The sequence below is a fragment of the Mycteria americana genome, chromosome 3 (genome assembly GCF_035582795.1).
Source record: "Mycteria americana isolate JAX WOST 10 ecotype Jacksonville Zoo and Gardens chromosome 3, USCA_MyAme_1.0, whole genome shotgun sequence".
Lineage (NCBI taxonomy): Eukaryota > Metazoa > Chordata > Aves > Ciconiiformes > Ciconiidae > Mycteria > Mycteria americana.
In genome coordinates, this window is record NC_134367.1 from 62050641 (window position 1) to 62073822 (window position 23182).

Here is a 23182-nt window from a genome sequence, read left to right on the forward strand (position 1 = left end):
CATCAGTAATTAACCAGCGCCACATACGTATGTGATCTGCAGACACTTGTAAATACTTGTTCCTTGTAAAAATAGATCACTGCATATAAACAGTAATTAACTAAGTTCTTAAGTGAGTTCTTAATGAAACATGTGAGTGTAGGGATTTTTTTTTTATTTTCATTTGACTTATTTCAGTTTGTTCACTTAGAGGAAAAAGGGATAATGCTTTCTTCTGTAATGCTGTGTTTAACCATGGAAATACAAACAGAAACTGAAAATCTTTGGTGATATTAACCAAGCCAGAAAACCTAAAGGCCCATACCTGCAAAGTCCTTCAGGATCCTGCTTACCCTTTAGCGTTTAGTTTCAGTGATGCACTAATAGTTTTGTTGATTTGCACAAGAAACAGTGCATTGATTGGCATCCTGTGCCATCTCCGTGCAGAGCCAATCAAGTGGAAACAGGATTGAGGGAAATTTCTCAGGATACTCCTCGACCTACACTTTAATGTGAATTGACAGTGCCTGACATCTTTCAGTGCAGACCCACTAACGTCTTCCAAGTCAGATAAGCTATGTAGTTTGGAAAAACTTGGATTGTAGCTGCCTGTATTTTGTCTAGCCTCTATGGTTAACTGGAGCATCTCAGGCCTTCAAATCATAGCTGCAGCATTTTTCATAAATGATAATAATTAGAGGATGGGGAAAAGCTGAAGTGAAGTCAGTTCAGTTCATGATTCATACATCACATTAGCTCAGTGTTTAGTGAAGAGGCCATCTGGATTACAGGATGGGAAGTTACTTCAAAATATAACTTCATGTTGATATCACTGTGCAACATGAACAATTGCCTTGAAAAGCTGACACGGGCCTTAGTATCTCCTCACATCTCTTTGTGTAAGAGCCTCCCTTGGGGCACTTATTATTGTTTTATTGTTGTACTATTTAAAAAACACAGTTAAAATGCATTTGAGGAATTAAAAGAAAAAATATTAAACAGGTGGAGCCTCAGTATTCAATTTCAGGAGTTCTAGGGAAACTTCCCTTATTAAAATCCATAAAAATCAGTTTGCTGCTATGGTTACAAAGCTGAAAACAGAAGTCTGGAAACATGATTCTTCAGAAACATAACCGGGGGATAATTAGCATAATGTTGGATCTGGCAGAGTAAAGAGGAGAAAAAGAGATAATTTAAGACTATGCAACAAAATTAATACACCACCACCGGAAATGAATCAAATATCTCAGAAATATTAACACACTTTATAAACACTAACATTCCAAAAGGCACCAGGGACACCAAGGAAATATCAGGCAGACCATCATTTCAGAATTAAATGGAGGAAATGAAAATAGTTTTGTTGGTATTCCTGCTTAACAAGAAATTAACTGGGATAAAGTCTCAGAGCATTTAAGACCAGAATCTCGTGAGTTCATCCTAGTTTAACAACATCACATTACCAGTAGCCTCATTCATCAGTGGAGACAAAACCTGTCATTTAAAAATAAAGGTGGTTTTGAGGAGAAGGGTGATCTTATAATTTATATGATTCTTCCCAGCTTTACTCTAGTGTTAACTGTGCCTCTTACGGTTCACACAAATGTCCTGTTCCTCTGCAGGACATTTTGCAGGAATGAAGGCTTGCCTCCAGGCACTCCTGCAGTCCTGCGTGTTGCTCTAATTTAAATAAAGCGGACAGATTTTTCCTGAATGACATTTGAAAGGGTCTAACAACAAAAGTATGATTCTCCTTTAAATTCCGTCCCTTATTTCAGTCTTGCTATACTCTTGGAAAATTTAGTTAATTATTTCTTGTGGGTAATATACATTTTGTTTGATTTTTCTCCTTACAAATTCCTTCTTGCACATCTAGTTTTAAGGAGCTTTACATTTTAGAATTTGTGGAACGTGGACCACAATCCTTCATTTTAATCCATTATTCTGTTTATCCTCTCATAAAAGGGTTACAGCCCTGATGCTGTTGGAGATGCTGGAGTACCAATGATACATCTAAATAGTGTCCCTTAATAAAAAGAGATGCTTTTTGTTTTTGACAAGTACGTGACTAATTCACCGAGAAACCTAATCTCCAGTGTGTTTTCCTATCCCAGTATCTACTTGGATAAGTATCCAAAAACTAGGTGTTTATTTTCAATAACCTGTCACATATCTGAAGGTCACATTCATACTTTGTATCCTGAACTCTGTTTCTGCAAATTATTCTCCTCTTCCTGCTATCAAGCACAGTGATTTTGAATTAGTTTCCCAATAGGGCATGCCTTTAAGGTAAGAAATTGCCAGCTGTCTGTTCCAAAGAGTTCCATATTGATATGAAGAAATTATGAAAAATGCCCCCTAAGATAGTAGTTTAAGCATTAACTGGCATTTTCTGTGCCAAATTTTACTTCTAAATTTTGAAATAATATCTGTTTAAATAGCTATAAAGCTTAGCTGGAATCTCACTTTTGAGAGTTTGAAAAATTATTGCTATGCTGGGTAATGTTCAAAAAAACTCCGTAATTTTTATTCAAAGCAACTGCTGAAGAATAGGAACTTACCTGTAAAGGATAACATCAGTTTCATCTGCAATGTACCAAATATGACACATCTGTGACTTTGATTTGTACTAGTTCTTCAGTTCAAACAAATTCTTAGCTATGAGTTTTATTTACTAGGAGGGCTTTTTCCCCCAAAATTTATATCTTCATTTCATAATAACCTGGTGTTAGCGTAGTCTCCTCATATTGATGATCAGTGCTAGGGTGATCTTACGTGTTTTCCTCAGATGTTACGTCAACATTGGTTATCCTTGAGAAAATCCAAGAGAATTGGGCTCTGGCCAGTCTAATTGCAACAGTAAGCTGACCTAATTGACCTTGCCTCTTTCACGCTGTGTTCAACTCATTCATCCCAGACAACCCCCTTAAGAAGAAAATTTTAGTAGTAGCTTAATCTAGGAATCAAAGCTATGACTAAACATCACACCTGTTGAATCTATCAGTGGGTCATTGCGTGAATTTGCATAAATCATACCATCTGTGATTGTCATTTTTTTTTTCTCTGTACACTTTAGGAAAACCCTTGATAAATACACAACAGTAGAAGGAACTCAAGCATTTAGATACCATGGAAGTAGGGAACTTAAAGAAATAGAAGATTATCAATGAACCCTACAAGCAGTTTTACCAGACCTTCTTATTTACACAATGTAATATCTTAATGATAAATGGCTTGTTCATTATTATGCATTTTCAATTATGTGCAAAGAAAAGATAGTGGAAATAGAGTTAAAGCTTCTGTACTATGTGAACTTTTTATAGAAAAGGGGGATAACCTGGACAGCATGCAGAACAGACTGAAAGATGCTGATGAGAAGAATTCCATTCTCCTGAGAGCTCTGAATGAAACCTTTGGAAAGCTGTCAGCCATTCCTAATGGTAAGCTGGAAAAGTGCTGCAACACTTGACTCATCCCCGCTCTTTTGTTTCATTTTCCATCACTTAACATCTATCTGATTAATCTTTGCCTGTGTCCACACTGTGTCCACTTTGACCATTGGCTGCTGTAATAAGACGAAGATGAGCAATGTGAGAGAACTGAACTGAAAACAGATACCTGTTTCGGTTTGTATTTTGGCAAGGTAAAAGGTACCATGCTACTGCAGTTTGCAAAAGGTTTCAGAAAGAAAAGAATTATGATATCAGGAATTATGATACAATCTGACACAGTCTTTTCTTTAAATGTGGAAAGTCTTTTTATGAAACTACTGTTTAACGAACCATTATAATTTAACTAGTATAATTTAACCCAAGAAGAATAAAGACTTACTGACTTTACAGAAAAAGCAGGATGAAATTTGCTGCATTTTGTCTTACCTTTCTACCACACTCTCATTGATTTATGCCGCAGTATCATTTCCAGTCACTGTTTGGTGTTGTGTATCTTTTTTAGACTGTAAATTGCTTAGAACTGGAACGGGCTTTCCTCAATTAACTCTGAAGTGCTATGCACATTCATAATTCTATATAGCCAAAAAAGATTTTTAAAAAATCTGTAATACTCATTAAAATCCCAGAGTCCTGGGATGTTAGCTACTTTGTGTTGTGATAGCGAGTGACAGGGAGCTACAATGTGGTTTCATTATAATGGACAGTGATAAACTGAATGTTTGTTTTAGAAAATGAAAAGTTTTTTATCAATGTAATTTGCTACGACTTTTCTCTCCAACGAGCACTTTATAAACTGAAGATATGCCTTAAGAAAAGTCTCTAAAGAAAATCTATATTCTGTCTGATTTGTGATTGTCTGGAAGGTTCAGACTGCAAATAAAAACTTGGCATGAAAAACAATTTACTATTCATCTTGCACATTTTTGTGTCTTTAAGATTCCAGATAACTGGAAAGTTTTGGTTTAGATTAGTGATCCTTGAAATCAGGCATTCACAAAAATTTGTTTTAATATGTCATGCTCATCTTATGCCACTTCCCGGGTTTTGGCCACAGGTATTGACATGACTGTTTCTCTTCTTGTGCACAGATAGATGTCTCAGTCAAACAAAATGGATCTCTAAGGCCAGTTGACCTTAGAACACAGAATACTAAATATGAAACAAGTAAAAGAAATATGAAATATGCAACCCTTAGCAATGTAATAAAGTCTTGTCAGATTAGAGTTACAGGGTGCTTGCTCCTGGGACAAGGACACTCGTATAAATAAGTGGATGTGTATTAAGAATGAAATTCAGAGCAAATAAATGGCATGATTAAGAAAATGCAGCAAATTAGTTGTCCAGCAGGGAAATAACCAATGAGGATGGGGAGGAAATGACCCTGCCATATATCTTGTTCTTCAAGGATTCAAGAAAGCAGAGAGCAGCTTAACCAATAATTCTTGTGTCCATGCTATACTAATAGCCAAATAAAAGCAGAAAGATTCAAAATGGGAGAGACAGGTAGATCACCTTAGGACAAGGACCCTGCATGTGCAGGGATAGGCATAATTTAAAGTGTGGCTGAAAATAAATATAATTTGTGTGACCAATAGAGGGAAGTAACACAGTAACTCCAACTTTCACTCTGTCAGAAAGGTGCGTGACCTCTAATAATGGCCTCAAAAAGAGGCCATTAAAAAACAAAGTGAAAAAAGGCAATCAGAGCTCTCTGTTCTTTGACTTGTCAGTACTGATGATGATAATGCTTTATTAAAGGTTCAGTTGTATTTTCAAGGTGCTATTGTATTTTGGGGTCTTTTCAGAGCCAAAACTTCAGAAATAAGGGTGCAGTTGTTTGGAGCACAGGTATCATATATCTTCACTCAAGAAAGTAAAAAGGGTCATGTAACTCTCCAGCGTGCAGGACAAACCCACCAATTCTCTATGGCCTTAGGAAACACCGTGCTCCCCAGGCCACAGGCTTGATTGCATCAGAAGTTCCACAGAAGGAGAAGGACCTACCTAGGAGACCATTTGGAAACCTATGCTGTTGATCCCTTGAAATGGAGAAAATGTCCGTGTTTCCCCATGTCTTCACACAGTGATAGAATCAGGAATGTACAATCTGCTTCAACCAAATATTGGTATAAACTAACTCTTATCAACTATTTCTTAGTCAGAAATGGAAAGAAAATACAACCTCCTGTGCTTTCCCCACTACTGCAATGCTGTCTGTTAACTTCATGGACAACCACAGGAAGCCCCAGTCAGTATGAAAAGTGGCACTGTCTCTACATGGTTGTTTCAGAAGTGTCCAAACTTCTGAGCTGCACTCCAAAATTCTCATATGACTGAGGGGCATGAGGATACCTTGGAGAACAGAAGGGGAAAGTAACTCCAAGAACAGTTTCACAGGAAGCAGGTGGCAAAGCAGGTTCCTGCGGGTCCCACAACTCCACTGTGGTGTGGTGGTAGACTGGGAGTTCACATGGGTTCCCTTGCAAGCTGGAGTGTCCACCGCAACCTTTTCTGCTTGTTCACTTCCTCCCATCTGTGGGAATTCAGAAAATTTGGCAGCTCCCTAGCCCAGCACCACCTGTGCTGCTGGCTCACCATGTGATGTAATTCCAGCATGGCAACAGCACCTGAGCTGCTCAACAGCTGCATGATAAGTTTTAAAGCAACCCGATTTACTAACACAGGATTTGAATAAATACCTACTTGAATACCTAGCTGTTTTATAATTTACAATAGCAGAATCAAAAACATTCCAGACTTGCATGTTTTCACCCCAAAGATAGAACATTCATTTCCATTTTGCAGGCAGAGAGGTGGGGCAGCATTAGACTAATTGTTTTGCTCAAGGTCACCAAGGATATCTATGGATGTATGTGATTAATTCAGTCAATGAACCCTCGGTCTCCTGATTCACAAGATTATTTGTCACAGTTTCAGCTGAAACACATGGAGTTAGATTCCTGTACTCTGTACATCCGAACATTGAAAATCCTATTTCTAGGATAATATTCTAGTCCTATTTCTAGTATAATATTTGATACTTAGAAGTATCAAATATTATATCTGACACTTGATCAGAGGTTAACCAGTGAGTCAACAGCAACAACAAAATTGCACGGAAATTTACCTAATAAAAATTGTTTGTACTTTACATACAAATGGAGCTGGAGCATTTTCTCTTCTTCAGGTGCATTTGAAGTCTCAAAAAAGACATAAAGGGCCAGATTCTGCAAGCCACACTTACAATTAGTAATGTCTTACTACGTGTGAAGTAGGAGCTCTCAAAGAACTACACGACACAATTTAAGATGGTAGAATTTTGACCCAACTTTGTTCTTAAGATGTGTGAAGGAAACTTCTGTTCTCTAGGCAATCATTTCATTATCCTTTTCTACTTACAGATACAGCTATAAAAGTACAGGCAGCCAAAGACAAAGCAAGACAAGCCAACGATACTGCAAATGACGTCCTGGCCCAGATTAAAGACCTCAACCAGAATCTCCTGGGCTTGAGAAACAACTACAGTAAACTTGCAGACGACGTGGCGAAAACAAATGCGGTTTTGAAGGATCCTATCAAGAACAGTAAGAACTTTTTTGGGTTGTTTGGTGGTGGGTTTTTTCAGTTTGTGGTTTTAATTTCACATCTCAAAATGAAACAGACACTCCAGAATTTCACTCACATAGCGTTACTACAGTATGCTGGGGTAAAAGGAATCTATCACTTCTATTTTCTGGACCTTAAATATATAAAAAGAATTTTAAATCTTAAGGACTCCTGCTAGTAGTTGGGAAAAAAGCTAATGTCAGCAGGATGAACATGTGGATAGATTTGTTCCGCAGACTACTTTTTAAAGTATTCATTTAGTATTTATGAATAATCAAAGATTCTGACTGGCAATTCACCCCTTGATTCAAGCAAAATTCCATGCATTAACCCTGTCTTTAGTCAGTCAGATAATCAGTTCTGGGAGAAATGCATGACTTCTTTCATATACGTTACTATTTTTGGTAGAACACTGAAGACACTTAAGAAGAAAGAGAAAAAAGAGATCTTGGAAATGGTTTTTTGTATGCTTTTTTTTTTTTTGACAGTGAATTCTGTTATCAAATGTGACAATTGCTTTAGCGTTTTCACTTTGGTTATGATGGATAAAATTGAATTCTAAATTACAACACATTTTATGGTAGATTACGAGAACATCTCATATAGAAGTATCCAGCCAGGGCTGACCACAAAACCAGTGTCTTTACAAAATTACCAAAGGACTAATTTCACAGCTAACCTGGGCTCCCCAGTTTGTCATCAGCTTGATGAAGCTGGGCACCTAGAAACAGCCGGTTTAGGATATTGTCATTCTCATTCTATGGACAAATATCCTCTTCAAATTGCAGCTGTACCAATGAAAGAAGTTAATCCCAATGGCCGTTTGTCACTGCCTGCCTATTGCAAGTTCCTGATCCCTCATCAACTGAGATACATGTGTGAGTCCCAGGTATAATCCCCATCAGGCAGACTGATCCATACTAGTTTAGACAATATGAAAAGTAGTTATTGGTTGAAATAGTGTGGTTAGATTACAGCGGGGTATGGAACAAGCAGATCTGTGAGGTAATGACCTCTGGCAGGGTAGTGATGAACAACTGAGAAGTGGCCTAAAAGCAGTAATTTCTTGGCACTGCTGGATCTAGACTAGGCCATCTGTCCCAGCCCAAGTATTCTAAGACTATGTGTATGTTAGCATTTTAGTTGAGACTAGGAGCAATAATTTAGAAGTGAATCTCTTGATTGTCCCCAGTTGCCATTATTTGGTTCACGTTGAGTAGTGGTCTTAACACTTGCAAACTCTTTCATGTCAGATAAAGCTTAACTGGCAGATGTTCTCCAGAATTACACTTTTACCACTCTCCAACAGCTAATGGATACTCAGATTACAGAATGAGATTAAAGTAAATGCAGAGTAAACCACTCCAAATGTATATAGTGAGTATGTTGGCACTGACGACTACCTGCTAAAGTAGACATAGCCTCTCTTGTATGTCAAAATTCAGGCTCTGAATTCTCATTGTACAGATATGCAATACATAAAAGGTAATATTTTTCTTCTAGACTAATCCCATCCCTTAATTTACTTTACATTTGTGTTTAGATCTTCAAAACATTTTCTTACGTTATCTTCTGTTTTTTCTCTTTTCTTTGTCTCCATATCTTGCCTACAGAAATCAGTACGTACGTTTTCTTTCTTGCTGCTTTTATTGTGCCTTTTCTAGTAAACAATGATTCACTGCTTACCACCAAAGCTGCTGCATGGTGCTCTACATTTCACATTCATTGAATAGTTAAATAGTTACTTTTTGAAAGCTCTGAGATAAAGTGACTTGGTAACTAGTTTCACTTATGTGAAACCTTAAGAAGCATCTTGCAGGTTTGGTATCAGTGTGTGGGTGACTGTTCAAAAACTAGATATCCAGACTTTCTTCATTATTATTATTATTATTATTATTATTATTATTATTATTATTATTTTCATTCAGTATACATTCTTCTGGTAAATTCAAGTTTGTCCCTTTCAGTGTCATCCACATAAACCCATACCCTCCTGCTAGCCAAGTGTTGCAATCCTTAGATCTGCTGATGAATTGTCAAAGAGAGGGCATTGTTCACCGGTTGTATGTTGAGAGGCAAAAAAGTTGCTTGATGTTTAGAGAAAAAGTATCTTTGTGGAATTACTAAATTCACCTTAAAAAATTAAAATATTTGCAGTTTACTGGCACTGTTCTTTAATCTGCTTTCAGTACACATACAGAATTTTAAACTTGTGACCAGAATAAAGCCTTTTTCTAGTTGTGGCCACTATAGTTACTTCAAGAATTAACTTCAAGTTAATTCTAACCCTGTTTCAGAAATTACTAATGGGCACTAATCAGTTTTCATTAATCTAGCATTTTTCTTCAAAATTGGAGTTTAAAAAAAAGAAAGTAAATATTTCATTCATAAGTGTATTTTGCTACAGGAAATGTTTTCCATTAGTATCATCCTGACCTGAAGCATAGTTACTGCTTCAAAATCCTGCTTTAACACCTGTGTTTGCTAGTATTGCTACTTCAACTTGATTCTAAATATTCTTAAATTATGTATGTCTGTTCAGGTAGCTTCCTGGTCTGTGTGTACCTCATAGTGGCATATACAATCACCTGAGTATTGTGTATGCAGAATTTTCTTGGATGTTATTATTGCAATGTATAATTACTCTCTGACACTATTCTCTAAAACTCTGCCTTGTTCTTTCTTATGAAGTTGCTGATGCAGATTCCAGTATTAAAACCCTAGAAAAGGAAGCAGATCGCCTGCTAGATAAAATCAAGCCAATCAAAGAACTTCAGGATAACTTAGGGAAAAACATTTCTCAGATAAAAGAGCTGATAAACCAAGCTCGGAAGCAAGCCAATTCGGTAAGCCCTCTTTCTCAGTAAGATGACCTTTTGATTATTGATGAGATTTTATTTTCTACTTTTCTATTTCTTTTCCACAGAGTGAATCCTTTCTAATTCTAAACATGTGTAAAGAGAGCAAATAATGGAGTATAATTTCTCAGACAAACAGAGAATATTCTGATCATTTCACTCTGTGTCTTGTTTCTTCATTTAAATCATGCCCTTGTTAAATGGATATCATCTGTAGGAACGTATCTGGAAAGGTTTTTATTGAAGAAGTATTGTGTATGATAGTACAGCAGAAGAGTCACAACATCATTGATTTTTTGTGAAAACGAAAATGTATTTTTTTGCCTCAGCACTGATATTAAGCCCCTGATTTCATTTCATAGAACTTCTATTACCTGAGAATGACACCATCTCAAACTCACTGAAATTGCTGAGTGTATTTGCTTTTCCCATATTCTTGACTTTCTTTGTCCAGTAGCAGTTCTGAGGACTCGAACTTGAGTTAAGAATATATTTCTAGTCCATTTAATGAGTTTGGAGTCCATCTCCCTGACTCAGTAATACTCTAAACTCGAGGATCAGCTGGTTAATACTAAGGTTATTCAGCTTGTGACCTAACGTAGCAAAGGAAAAATTTCTTGAAGACGGTATGTAAGAAAACTTCCTGAAAAATGGTTGAAATGAAAAATCTACAGAATAATAAGATCCTGGGAGAGAAGTATATTCCATATACTCGATGAAATTTGCCCATGATAGAAAGACAGGCTACAGTGATGGTACGGTTTTGTTATATTAATCTTCTGTCTGAAGGCTTTGAAGTACTTAACTGTTTAGCATTTTTGAGATAGGGAAATTGTGAGTTTGGTCATATAATGGATCTCTTTTTTTGACAAAGTTTGCCCTAAGCATAAGGTGATAGCATTATGTACATCTACTTTAATACATAAACTTGTCTAGCTGCATTTGAAATACCATTGTATTGTCATTATGTCTATGCTGGCATTATGAAAGCAAACAGTATACCATTTTTATCCACGCGCAGAGCCTGAGGAAACTGGCATGCATATCCAAATGCATATGCCACTCAGCTGTGAAAGTGAAACTTAGTTATGAATACCAACTCCATTAGGGGCTATGTAAAAACAGTGATAGACCCAACTGTCGGTTTAAAAATAATTGTTAAAAGGTGTCTTAAATTGGCATAATCAAACATATTACAAGGAAAAAATAGATCATCCTGTCTACCCAATAGCAATGTGCTGTAATCCCTTCAGGAATGCTGCTTATTTTCCTGGCTGCACATTCTACTTATAGACTATCTCTACTGCTAGAATTCCACTGCTGCTTGCATTAGACCAGTATACATTATAGCTATTTTTAATCCATACAGTTCATCCTTTCAAATCTGAATGCCAGAAAGAGTTTTATTTCCTTTTAATAAGCAAGCCCAGAAAGAAAATTCCATTTCTACCTCCTGTGCATATCCAAGCAACTCCCTGGTACGTGTAACACAGAAATGGAAAGGAAGAAAGAAAAAAGTATAATATTCTTACAATTATTTGGAAGCATCTAAAGTTATTTCTGGAATAATAAGCAGTAAACTGAATTCTTTCTGCTATGCTTTTTTTGAAGATCAAAGTATCCGTGTCCTCTGGAGGCAATTGTATTCGCACGTACAGACCAGAAATAAAGAAGGGAACATACAACACCGTTGTTGTCAATGTGAAGACTGTAGTTGCTGACAATCTGCTTTTTTACCTTGGAAGTGCCAAGTTTGTAAGTCTGTCTCCTGCTTTTCATGTCAGGGTTGCTCGATCAAATCAGACTACTGACAAATACAGAATATGAGAAAGGCTTTTTTTCCTCCTAGAGTCTTCAAAGCAGTAGTAGAGGGCCTAAGATAATCTATACATTTACTGTCTTTGGTATTCATATAGGGACTTTTAAAATATGACCAGCAAATTTTTTTAATATTTTTTTATTTTAACTAGATATGAAATAGGAGACTTGTACATGGACTACATCAGAGCTTTAAAATTCACAGTGCAGCCAGGGTGATTTTGGGGTTGGTTGTGGGTTTTCCCTTGGAAATTAAGTAGCTAATTATCTTGCATCTGTCAAAGCTCCTATTTATTGTAATTTTAAGTCAAGACTACAATGCCAAGCATAATAATGATGAATGATTCAGTTTCCCATGAGCCCTATAGCAGACAGACTTCTAGAATATTCAATAATAATTCAGTAAATGGGAAAAGTATTCTATTTCTAACATTTTGAACTATATATTTTATTTACCATAACAAAATGAAGAGGCTAGATGGCATCATGTATTAGCCTAGAATCCTGACATCTTTCTGCCATCCAATGGTCGTTTTACAAACAACGTTACTCTGAGTTAAATCCTTCTCTTGATAGCTACAATATTAACATTTCTGTAAGTCTAGAAGCCATTTATTGCACATCACTGACAGACGTCATTTGCCATCTTTGGCTTAAGATTCCTTGGTTGAACCAACGAAAGCAGGAAAAAGAGAATCTCATTTTAGATCCCTGTGAGAATTAATGTTCATACTTTACTGTCTATATATGGGTTTCTGATGCCTCATTAGACCTTCTGAAATGTGAAGGGTTATGGGTAACTTCCTTTAATTAAAGTATGAGATCGCTTCTGTTTTCATATTTTACATGTAGACTGACTTCTTGGCCATCGAGATGCGCAAAGGCAAGGTGAGCTTCCTGTGGGATGTGGGATCTGGAGTTGGACGGGTAGAGTATCCAGATCTGACCATTGATGATGGATTTTGGTATCGGATTGAAGCCTCTAGGCAAGTATATATTTCACTTCCAAGATTTGATTCCTAAAGAAAAAATGGCCAAATTTAACAAGTTCTGCTTCTAATCCACTGTCCTCAAGTTGGCATACCTCAGGTTTACATGGAAATGTTTGCTACGTTTGAAACATCGACTTTTTTAAAAAAGATGATGTTATAAATATGAGAAATTCTAGTCTGGTTTGCTTTTGAAACTTTGAAATGAAAGCTTTTGAACCTACATCCAATAGTACCAAAAGGCTATACACTACAATTACTATTGAAATGTGAATTGTTCTGTGTCAAGAATTTATTTTCATCACAGATTTCCCCTCTAGCATCAACAATCTATGACTGCTTATATTCCCTTCTGTTTACCTATCACTCTGTGGATTCTCTTCTTCAACTAGCTTCCTTTTAAAATCAGTTACAGGTTTTGGCACTCAAATAGATAACTACTATTCTTTTCTTCTTGAATTTCAAAGAGGAGCAGCTTTTCTGAATTTCTGGTCTTGATACAGTACTGCAAATGAATTGTCTGTCATACCCCAGTATCTTGATTCTTACTCAAAATGCCATTTCCATAGGCAGAATGTCTCTTCAAACTGGAGAGATTTAAAAAGATACAGTTTATGAAAACTCAAGGATTAAATATTCTGGAAAGTTAAACTATACTTTCTAATTTGAGATCAGCTGTTGAATGCTTTTGAACTTTAGAAATATAGATACCTTAATATTCAAATTTCACATGTATTAGTTGAAGCTTATATTTTCCATTCAAATAGCAAATACATGACATATGGTGTAGTAATTACAGCATAAGGATTACATAACTTTATATCCTTTATCTTCTACTTCTGAACAGATCTTAGTAATTTAGATAACATCATCTGCATTGCAATTTGATATGAAGCTGAGTAATTCCTCCTGCATCATTACAGTTAATTTCACATAGTATTAAACATAGAATCAATAATATAGTCAGAAAATGAGAGAAAGAAGGAGAAAGAAAACAAAGCACTCTAATTCTGGTTACATCCGTAGCTCTCAGAGGAGGAAATGGCATCCAGTTTAAATAATTTAGTGAAATCACAGAAATCATCCATTCAGAGCAGAGAATTAAATAAAATTATGGCACCGTCTCCAGAAGCTGGCTTAATGAAACCTTATTGCTAGGAAAATACAAACTGTGGTATGATAGAAATTGTTGAAATCTTCACCGGTTGATATTATGCATACTAAAATAGCTTTGTGACACAGTAATGCCAGACTTTCATTTACGAGAAAGCTGCTTCAGCAGAACATGGAGCCAGGACATGGTATAAAAATTCACACGTCCTACAAAAGCACATTGCCTATTAAGCTGGTTGTTCTGGATATATAGGGTGTGCATGCCGTTATTTTTTAACAAACTGCTGGATCAGCAATTTAGAACAATTACAGCTGCACAAATCTGAAGTACAGAGCAGTGTTTAGGATAATTACATTGCAGAGACATTAGTTGGATTTGTGGGATTAAGATGAAGAGCTCGGGACTGATTTTGCATTCTTAAGGCAGACTTCATAAATCATGTACCCTACTGAAGATTCTTCAACATTGAACATTTTAGTCCATTTGATAACTCTCTGACTCCCTTCATAAGCTGTTGGAGACTTTTACTTGTTTCATTCCCTCACCTTTTTCGTCCAGATTTCTGCTCTGTTCCAGCCGCAGACTTTTTCAGCAACCTGACAGAGCTGCCTGAACAGCTGGAGCAGGGCATCCACTTAGAATGAGGACATAAGATGAAATTCTGGCCTTGCTGAATTTTGCCATAGATTTCAGTGGTGACAGGCATTGGCATACAATAATAATGATATGGTAGTTTTAAAGGTTGATAGCAGTTCTTAATCAAGAATCCCAAAGGGCCTTAAAAAGAGGACATGTGGCGGCACAGAGGTTGTGACATTTTCAAGGTCAGTCAGCATACTGAATGAAATCTAAATATGAAAAAGCTGACCGTTGAGTAATGATCAGAGATGTTCAGTTCAGTTAATGTCCGCACCAAAATTTCCAGTGTGTTAGGACTAAATTGATAATTACTGCATCTGTTTTCCAGGGACACTTTTGATTTTCATCACCTTTTCATTTAAAGCATACTAATACTTTGCATTTTATTGTATATGGAGAGCTTATAGTGGAAATATTTTAATTTTTTTAATGGAATTGAAGTAAAATTTGTTTATTCCTATAGGAATTCCCTATACTTTGATGGTACAGGAATTTAACAAATGTCACCTGCAGAGTTACTTACCTGCTTACAGAGGCAAATCTGATTGGCATCAAGAACTACAATCAATCAAAGTATCAATTAACAAAGGAAAATTAGGCATAACAGTATGTGACAAAATGATTTAAAGCAGGTTTGCCACGTGCAAACAATGTCAATTTTGTGAAACAGTCAAATGGATGACAGAATATTTTTGAGACTCACTAGATCAGTGAAACAATGTCACTTGACTTCAGCAGGCCTGAATTAGGAGCAGGACCTGATTAGTTGTGATTTTAATCAAGTGTGATTTAAGTATTACCATTGTTTTAATTGTTAATGACAGAGTTTAAGCAGCACCCTTCCTTTGAGGACAAAGGACACGTGAATCATGAGTTCACTGTAGACATACCCAGCCCAGCTCAGCAAGAATTCAGTTTTAAACTAATGTGGCAAATCTAAGCCATACTTTCCAATGAAGACTTTCTGTGCTCTCAAGGGGTCAAGGAGCAGAGGTTTCTACATGGTGTTTTGTAATCTAATGTTGATGACTTGCAAGAGTCATCTCATTTACGTCATGCATCTCCTAAAGAGCAAACCCTGCATGCATGGCATTACATAAATTTTTCAGATGATCAGCCACAAAGTGCTGATACATTTTCTATAATCCACCAGTTTTGCAAGAACTGACTATCACTAGAACAATATCTTCTAACCTGATGACTTGTCATGCACAGGATAGCAATGTCTTTTTGCTGTCAAGTTAGGCAAGTTCTTTCTTCAAGCTCAATTGTCCTCCCTAAATAAGAGAGAATTATTTATAGAAGAGACTCCATTGTTAGCATTTCGGTCTGTTTGAAGATGAAAGACTTCCATGCTATTTGTGACATATTAGACACCCTAAAAAGTGTCAGTCTGCTCAGTGACTTCTGCATTATTGCAGTTGGATGCACAAGCTGGAATCTTGATTTCAGCACAATATAGATTGAAAGTGCCAATGACTTTCAGAGAGCATCAAACTTAAGCAGTTTAAAAAAAAGTCTTTAGCAACTGTTAGTCTTTCAACAATTACTACACAGAGAACTTTTATCCTTTAAAGGGCTTCATATCAATAAACCTTCTGAAAAATATAAAGTAAAAATTTGGAATTTCTGCTGCATAGAAAGCTATCTACTTAGCATACAGTTGATTTTGGAATAAAAGGTAAAATATTGTCATTAAAAGGAAATTTTAAAAAAAATCCTATAGAATAATGTGGGTGGCTTTAGCCAGCTTCTTTAAAATGATTTGGAGCAACTACATGTTCGCGTACCCCGGATGTCACTTAGGAGATTCCCTAGGAAACTGAGAGTCCCATCCATGTGGTTTTCAGAGCTGCCAGATCAAGGTACAGGTGGGTAATGGAAAAGCTCCAATGTTTTTTTGCAAATATTGCAAAAAAAATTGTGTTTTTCACATTGAAAGCCTTGAGATCCCTGACTACAAAGCAGGCAAGATGGCATAGATCTACAAATGTATTCCCCATTGATTGGAAACCCTCAAAATTACTTTGCAACCCTGCTTCACAGTTCAGGAGAAATTTATCAAAACTAAAATGTCTCAACTAAATCTTTTTTTTTTTTTTCTTATTTAAGTGGCTTTTTTCCAGTTCTATGCTATTTCATAAGAGAACTCTCAACTCATCCTGGTTTTTTGGGTAATAGGTTCTTAGCCAAAGGAATTTCTGAAGAGTGGTTTTTAGACATAAAATGCATAGTCTTATAGGATTTTTCCACCCTCTAGAGCCCTGGTCCAGTAAACTTTCTAAATCCAGGAATTCTGTAAGTACAGGATAACAAGGTCTTCATTTAGCTTATTCAGTAGCCTGTTATGCAGTGTTCCTTGCTGTGCTCTAAATGTAAGTTCTTCAAGTAAAGCTTTATTTAACAGAAATGACAGTTCTTCCTGAAAGGTATGCTTTTCACTTTTAGTATGCTTGTTACTTCAATACCCCAAGCCAATCTTTTTTGTTTTCTAATTAGACAAAAAGGAATTTTGCATCTTTGCATGCAGCAAAGTTCAGGGCTTTAGAAAATCAAAGGGATTTTTTTTTTTTTTTTTTAATTTTCTGGCTGTGACTTGACAGTATCTTGATAGGATGAGTATGTAACTTTTCATCTAGAAAAGCTACATGTGGAAATTTTTGGTGAATTTTATTGCCTTTATTTAATCAGCTTCCTTCCTTTCCCTAGAAACCTTTTTCACAAATATAGACATAAAATCTGTTTTCTGAGAAAAATCTGTTTTGTCTAGCTTGAAAACAGGTACTGAGTAATTTTTAGAGCCTAATCAGGTAGCCAGTGAAACGGTACTTGTAATCTAAAAAATGGGTAGTCACTCTTGAGAGGTATACACTCTCTGTAAACTGTTATGGAAAAAGAAAGTAAGTTTAATTTAAAATGGTGTATTTATTCATTAAGTATCAAACATATAAGTTAGAAAAGTTCCATGTAATATTGGTATCCATGGAGTGTTTCAGTGCTAGTTGGGGTTGCAAGATCAGGCATCCGTGTTAGAAATTTCCAAATTAACATGACAATGGTCATGGGAAATCCAGCATCCTATTAAAAATGAGATAAAGCAGCAATTTCCAAAGTTATCCATAAACCCACAGTATGTGATCTCCCTCTGCCTACCTCATCTCCCAGCCACTCCTCCACCACATTACTGAACATACTAGATACTTCATCAGCGCATGACAGGATTTGGGTCACACTCCATGCTTATTTCTACAATCATATGATGGCCCCGTAAGAAATTATGTGTGTTGGTTATGGTCCATCTGTCTGGGAAGAAACACTAATTTATGGTGTGACTATAAATGCCTAATAGTTTACTTCCATTAGGTAAGTAGTAAGCTTTCCATGGAAAGCTATCCATACTGCTGTAAGCGAAAGTAATATTAAGCAAATTATCGCAAAGGATTCAAAATTAGTCCAGTTTCCTTTGCAATACCTTTCTCTATACCTGAAAGGCTAGGAGGAATCATCGCTCTCTACATTCTGTTCCTTCTATTGTAAAAAGTCAGCAAACTCTTTCCATGCCAGTTACTACATTAATATAACCTAAGGAGAAGAAAACTAGCTGCTGCAGAAACTATTAACAAATGGTAAATTCTTTTCTTGTTATTGTTGTTACCATCAGTTTTTGATGTGGTTCAGAGGACAATGGGGTAACATCCTTAAACGTAATGGGGTTTGTGCCTGTTTGATGAGCAACCAGAGAGCTCCACTGCAGAAAATGCAAACTCTGTGCATCACAGTGGAGCAAATTGAAGTACTTTATCACATGATCATTCATTTCAGTTCAAATATAATCTAATAAACCTTATGAAATTCAGAAATTTAATTTGGAACCTTCCTGCATCATTTGTTACATCAAGAAACAATTACTTAACACTAATTTCATCACAATAATTTAAAAAATGCAACTTCTTTGTTTTAGTCAATGAAAGTTCCTCTTCATCTGTATAGTGAATTTTGTTCGAAAAGGACATTGAGATGAGAAAAAAACCCTGGTTCTGTGATCATGTCTTTAACTTACGTGGGCATAAGAGTCTGTTCATTTGTATCAAAATGGAACATAATCAGATCAGTAATACATGCCTTTATTAAAAGATGCCATCTTAAATAGACTTTTCCTACGTTTGGTTTAACTACTGACTCTGTATGCTTAAATTATTTTGTTAAAATCTCTAGGACTGGGAAAAATGGCACAATATCAGTGCGAGCTCTGGATGGTCCTAAAGCTAGCATTGTGCCAGCCGCATTCAGTGCTGTCTCTCCACCTGGATATACCATTCTGGATGTAGATGCTAATGCCATGCTGTTTGTTGGTGGTTTAACTGAAAAAATAAAGGTAACGTCTTGTTCGGTGCTAGTGTATTAACCGGCTATTTATGTGGACAATTTTCGTTATTGCTTACAGTAGAAATAGTAAGCTTTAATACGTTGGCGTCATTGTAGTAGGTGCTTTAGTAGCAAATAGTAAACCTGCACTCTTGAAAGCCTATTAGGATTTGCCTAGACATGTAGGTGCACAGACCTGAAGTTTCTCTGCCCATGCTGTTAACTTCTTCTAATCAGAAGCCTGGTGGCTGGCTGTACTGATGCAGCATTTAGCCCAAACAACTAATTCCCGCCGGGTAGCTGGATGCTTTACCTTGGACATACTGCTGCCCCAACAGGCTTTCAGTATCAGTGACAGGAACTCGTTTCTGTTTCCATACATTCCTGGTCTCCTAACAATGTATGTAACAATATATATTCCTTTGCATTCAGGGTTTTTTTTCTGTCATGTACCCACAGTATCACTTCCTCCTTTACAGTCTACTTTTGATGTTTCTGCTTTATTTTCTTGATTTTTGTTCCTGTTTTCTGCCCGTACTACCCCTCTTTTTAACTGCTACCTGCATCAGGTCCCTGATCTATTTTCTCTTCTTTTTGCTTGTTCATTTTTCTGGTGACTGCTTCTACATTGCTTAACTTAATGGGAATTAACAGAAGATTTATGCCAAGTAGAACGGATGGAAATCTTTCAGCAAAAAATGTTCTCCCATAAGTAGTAATTGGGATATATTTTCCAGTGGAATTCATTACAAAATAATTTAATTGAACTATTTCATTCCTGATCAATATTTTGTGGTTTTTTAATGTTAAAGTTACAAAATAATCATCATTTAACATTTAAAAAAAAGTTAGCATTTAGACTTTCCCAAACAGTGAACTCAAAGAACTTTTTTTTATACTAAAGTTTGTATGTCTTCAAGTGTTGAAATAGCACAATATTTTATGGTCCAACTTTCTAGTTTTTAGAAAGTTCAACTTTCTAGATGGTTCTGGTTTGGAAATATGTGGATAGACCTATTCCTTTCTTACAAATAATAGTGTGGGTGCACATTTCCAGGCAGACAAAGACAAAATCAGAGGATACAAGAGGAATAGACAATGTAGATTGCACTTGCTTGAAATCAGTGTCTTGAAGTCCAGCTTTAGCTTCAAAGATATCCATGTGTTTTGGAGCACGGTCAGGTAACTTCATTTTAGAACTCGATCATCAGGTTCATAACTCAGGGCTTCTGCACACAAAAAAAGGCAAGACTGAGCAGACCTGGACAACTGCCGGCCAACTGAACTGTGATATATCTGACTGACAAGCATTCACAGGAACAGGAAAAAATTTCATGAGATTTTGGGCTAGGAAATTGCAACTCAATCCATACTAGTAGAACTCAGATCTGCGTGCTCTGCTTTATCTGAAATGGATCCACAAAAAAAATCACGAACATTTTCAAGTTTCGAAGATGCAGATGCAATGAATCTTGGTGTTTCTTGTTGAACTTTAAGGGTGTAAATACCTGCCACGCACAGTTTTTTATGTCATTCAATTTCATATGGGAAAGAGACAAGGCAGTCAACTGAAGATTTCTTGGAGAATTACGTATTAGATAAAGCAGACTTTGCATCTTTTTCTGTGTTCTCCTTACAGCCTTAAACAGAGGTTCTGGTTTGCTCTCTACCTTCCAGCTTTCTATCTAAAGGTGACTAAAGGTGTTTACTTTCTTCTGTTAGTCATAAACAAGAATCCTTGAAAAATATTTCTAAAATTAATGAATCATCAGTTGCTAGAAGTGATACTGCAGAGTTTAGTGACCCTTACAAAACCAGCATGGCCTCACTGGCGTTCTGTACTCTGTCCCTTTGATCTGTTTTTTTCAAAGGGAATGGAAATAAACTGGTGAGAGGTACTTTATCTCCTACACCTCATAAATCTTCTCAGCTTTCTTTCATTCTTGGATTTTTGCTATGTCACGTAAGTTTTAGTTTCTACTGTTGTTTTCACCAGTAACAAATTTAATTATATCGGCATTATGTCCTGTTTTTCACTCACCATAACAACTCAGTGGAATAAACACTCCACTGAGCTGAATCCGGACTGTTCAGGGCTTGCAGTGCTGTCTAGCTATAATGGCCAAAGGCCCAAACACACACAAGTCCATTAGAGTCTATAGGGTTGTGTCTGCCCGCCTCACTAAAATGCTTAACCGTCAGAGTCTGATTGCAGGCTCAGGAAGACAGACTGGCTCAGGTAACAACCATAAGTGCCAGAATTATGATTAAAAGAATAATTTCATCATTCTGTATTTAGAAAAGCACTTGAGAGTGGTTTATACAATATTTAAATTTCGTTGACTTAGTTGAGACCCTAGAAAATGTGTGGTCAGGTGGGTTTTGGCTTGTTGTCTTTGGGTGATCCCCTGAAGGAGTCATGAAACTTCAAATTTAAATGCCAGCCTAAACCCAAACCTTATTTGAATTTTATTTTAGATATCACTTTTGAGTTATCAGAAGGCAAGTGGGGCAAGTACTGAAACATAATAATACCATTTATATTTGCACGGCTCTAGAACATAAAATCGCCCAGACCAGAGCTTTCACCTGAATTCTACTTAAAAAAAAAATGCTTGTTTACATTAAGAATCCAGAGAGTCAAAGATGATACAGAAATTCAGCACCAGCTGTTCTGTACCTAGCAGTCCTGTGCCTAGTCCTAATTTCCACAGCAAAACTCTTAAATTTCCACATTAGACTAATAAAAATGTATGTTTTACTTGATGTCATCTCTAGGTTTAAGTGTTATAAACATTTTATTGTTAAATAAAGAGCTCTTAGTACATATGGTCTCTCTTTGCACCTTTGCCTCGCTTTTTCTACCATCAGGCTGTAACACTATTTGAGCAACCAGGCCCCAGAGCTGGTACCTACCGCTCCAATGAAAGTTGTCACCACTCCTAACAAAGGTCATGTCGCTTAAATTGCACTGTCAGAGGAACAATTAGTTTGAATTTTAAAATATTTAATATTATATCTACTGCATTTAGTTCACATTTATTACTAGTAGTATTTATTTGGTCTATTTATTTAATATTTTAATACTAACAGTATTTGAATAATATTTAGTCAAGAAGAATTACTTAACAATTAAGCTTCATGAAGTGTGTATTTAGGAAAAAGTTAGAGATTTAGCAGAATCTCTAAAGGGAAAAGGGTTCAAGGGCTCTCGATGTTTCAGGGTAAACAAAAGGACCTGGAACACAGTAACGTTTAAATCTGAACCCTCTCCTGAATGTTTTTCTTTTTTCCTTTAGTTAGATACAGTGAGGCAGAGGTGGGTAGTGAGCACAACTGAACACATAAGACAGCTGTAGGATCGAGTATGAGGTGCGATGCCGAACCGGAACAGGAATTATGGATGCTGCAGTCTGATGCCAGAACAGCCATTTTCAACCTCAGTAACAATTCTCCAGATACTTTCTGGAGAATTCTCCTTTTTTCCATCTTAAACAGGAGAACAACCTGAATTTTTTTTTTTTCCCTCCAGGTAAATAAAGACAAGGGCAGAGGTAGGAAGACAGTGTATTGTAAGTTTGGTATGCCTGATATATTTGCAATACAGGATTTTAAACACTATCAGACTTGCTCTGTTCAGACACAGTCTGTGAATTAAAAGATAAATGATAACTTTACTTTTTGGGGAATTTTTGTCATCAAGTGGTACAGTTGTCAGGCTCACAAAATGAAGTCCTTAACTGAGACTGTTTTCTAAAACCATGAAGCTCTTTGGACATTTACTAAGGTCACTGATATTTTTTAAATCTTTGTCTCAGGAATCTGCTTTTTCATATTAGTGGGTTTTGGAGTGCTTTAGATTTGTCCTGGGATTTTGTCCGCATCCCTTTTTGCATGCATCTTTGCAGTGTATTCAAAAAGAAGACTCATTTTCAGTTTTTAAAAACATCTTTCATCTGACTTGAGTAGAAGACTATGATACTTAGATGTCATGAATTTCTCAGAAGTGACATTAAGTTCATACTTGTTGCTAATTAAAACCTTCCCAATTACCCTGGGAAATATCACCAGCACATTAAGTCTTTTGAGTCATACTTTTCCTTGAATATTTTCAAGTTGCACTTCTCCATATTCTCTTGCAAGATCTTAATATTCGTAATTGCTGTATGGAAAACAGCAGGTGCTTGTCTATCTCAAATAGCTAAGTATATAGATTTTCAATCAGCTCATATTGATGAAGTGAAATTTAAATGAAACTAGGTATTTTTAGAAGGATAATTTTGAGCTGAGTACTCTGTGTACTGTCAAATATTACTACCTTGATCATGGTACCATGTTTATGATCTAATGAGCATTACCCCA

The 23182-nt window shown here is 36.3% G+C and overlaps 1 protein-coding gene across 1 annotated transcript in view; it reads left to right on the forward strand.

Annotated features, from left to right (window-relative positions):
* LAMA2 (laminin subunit alpha 2) overlaps positions 1-23182 on the forward strand; it is a 388353-nt gene that overhangs the window by 323949 nt on the left and 41222 nt on the right. Inside the window, exons 43-48 of the mRNA XM_075497163.1 lie at positions 3303-3419; positions 6833-7015; positions 9729-9883; positions 11507-11650; positions 12566-12699; positions 18671-18830. Coding sequence (XP_075353278.1) covers positions 3303-3419; positions 6833-7015; positions 9729-9883; positions 11507-11650; positions 12566-12699; positions 18671-18830 — 893 coding nt within the window. The remainder of the gene's footprint in view (positions 1-3302; positions 3420-6832; positions 7016-9728; positions 9884-11506; positions 11651-12565; positions 12700-18670; positions 18831-23182) is intronic.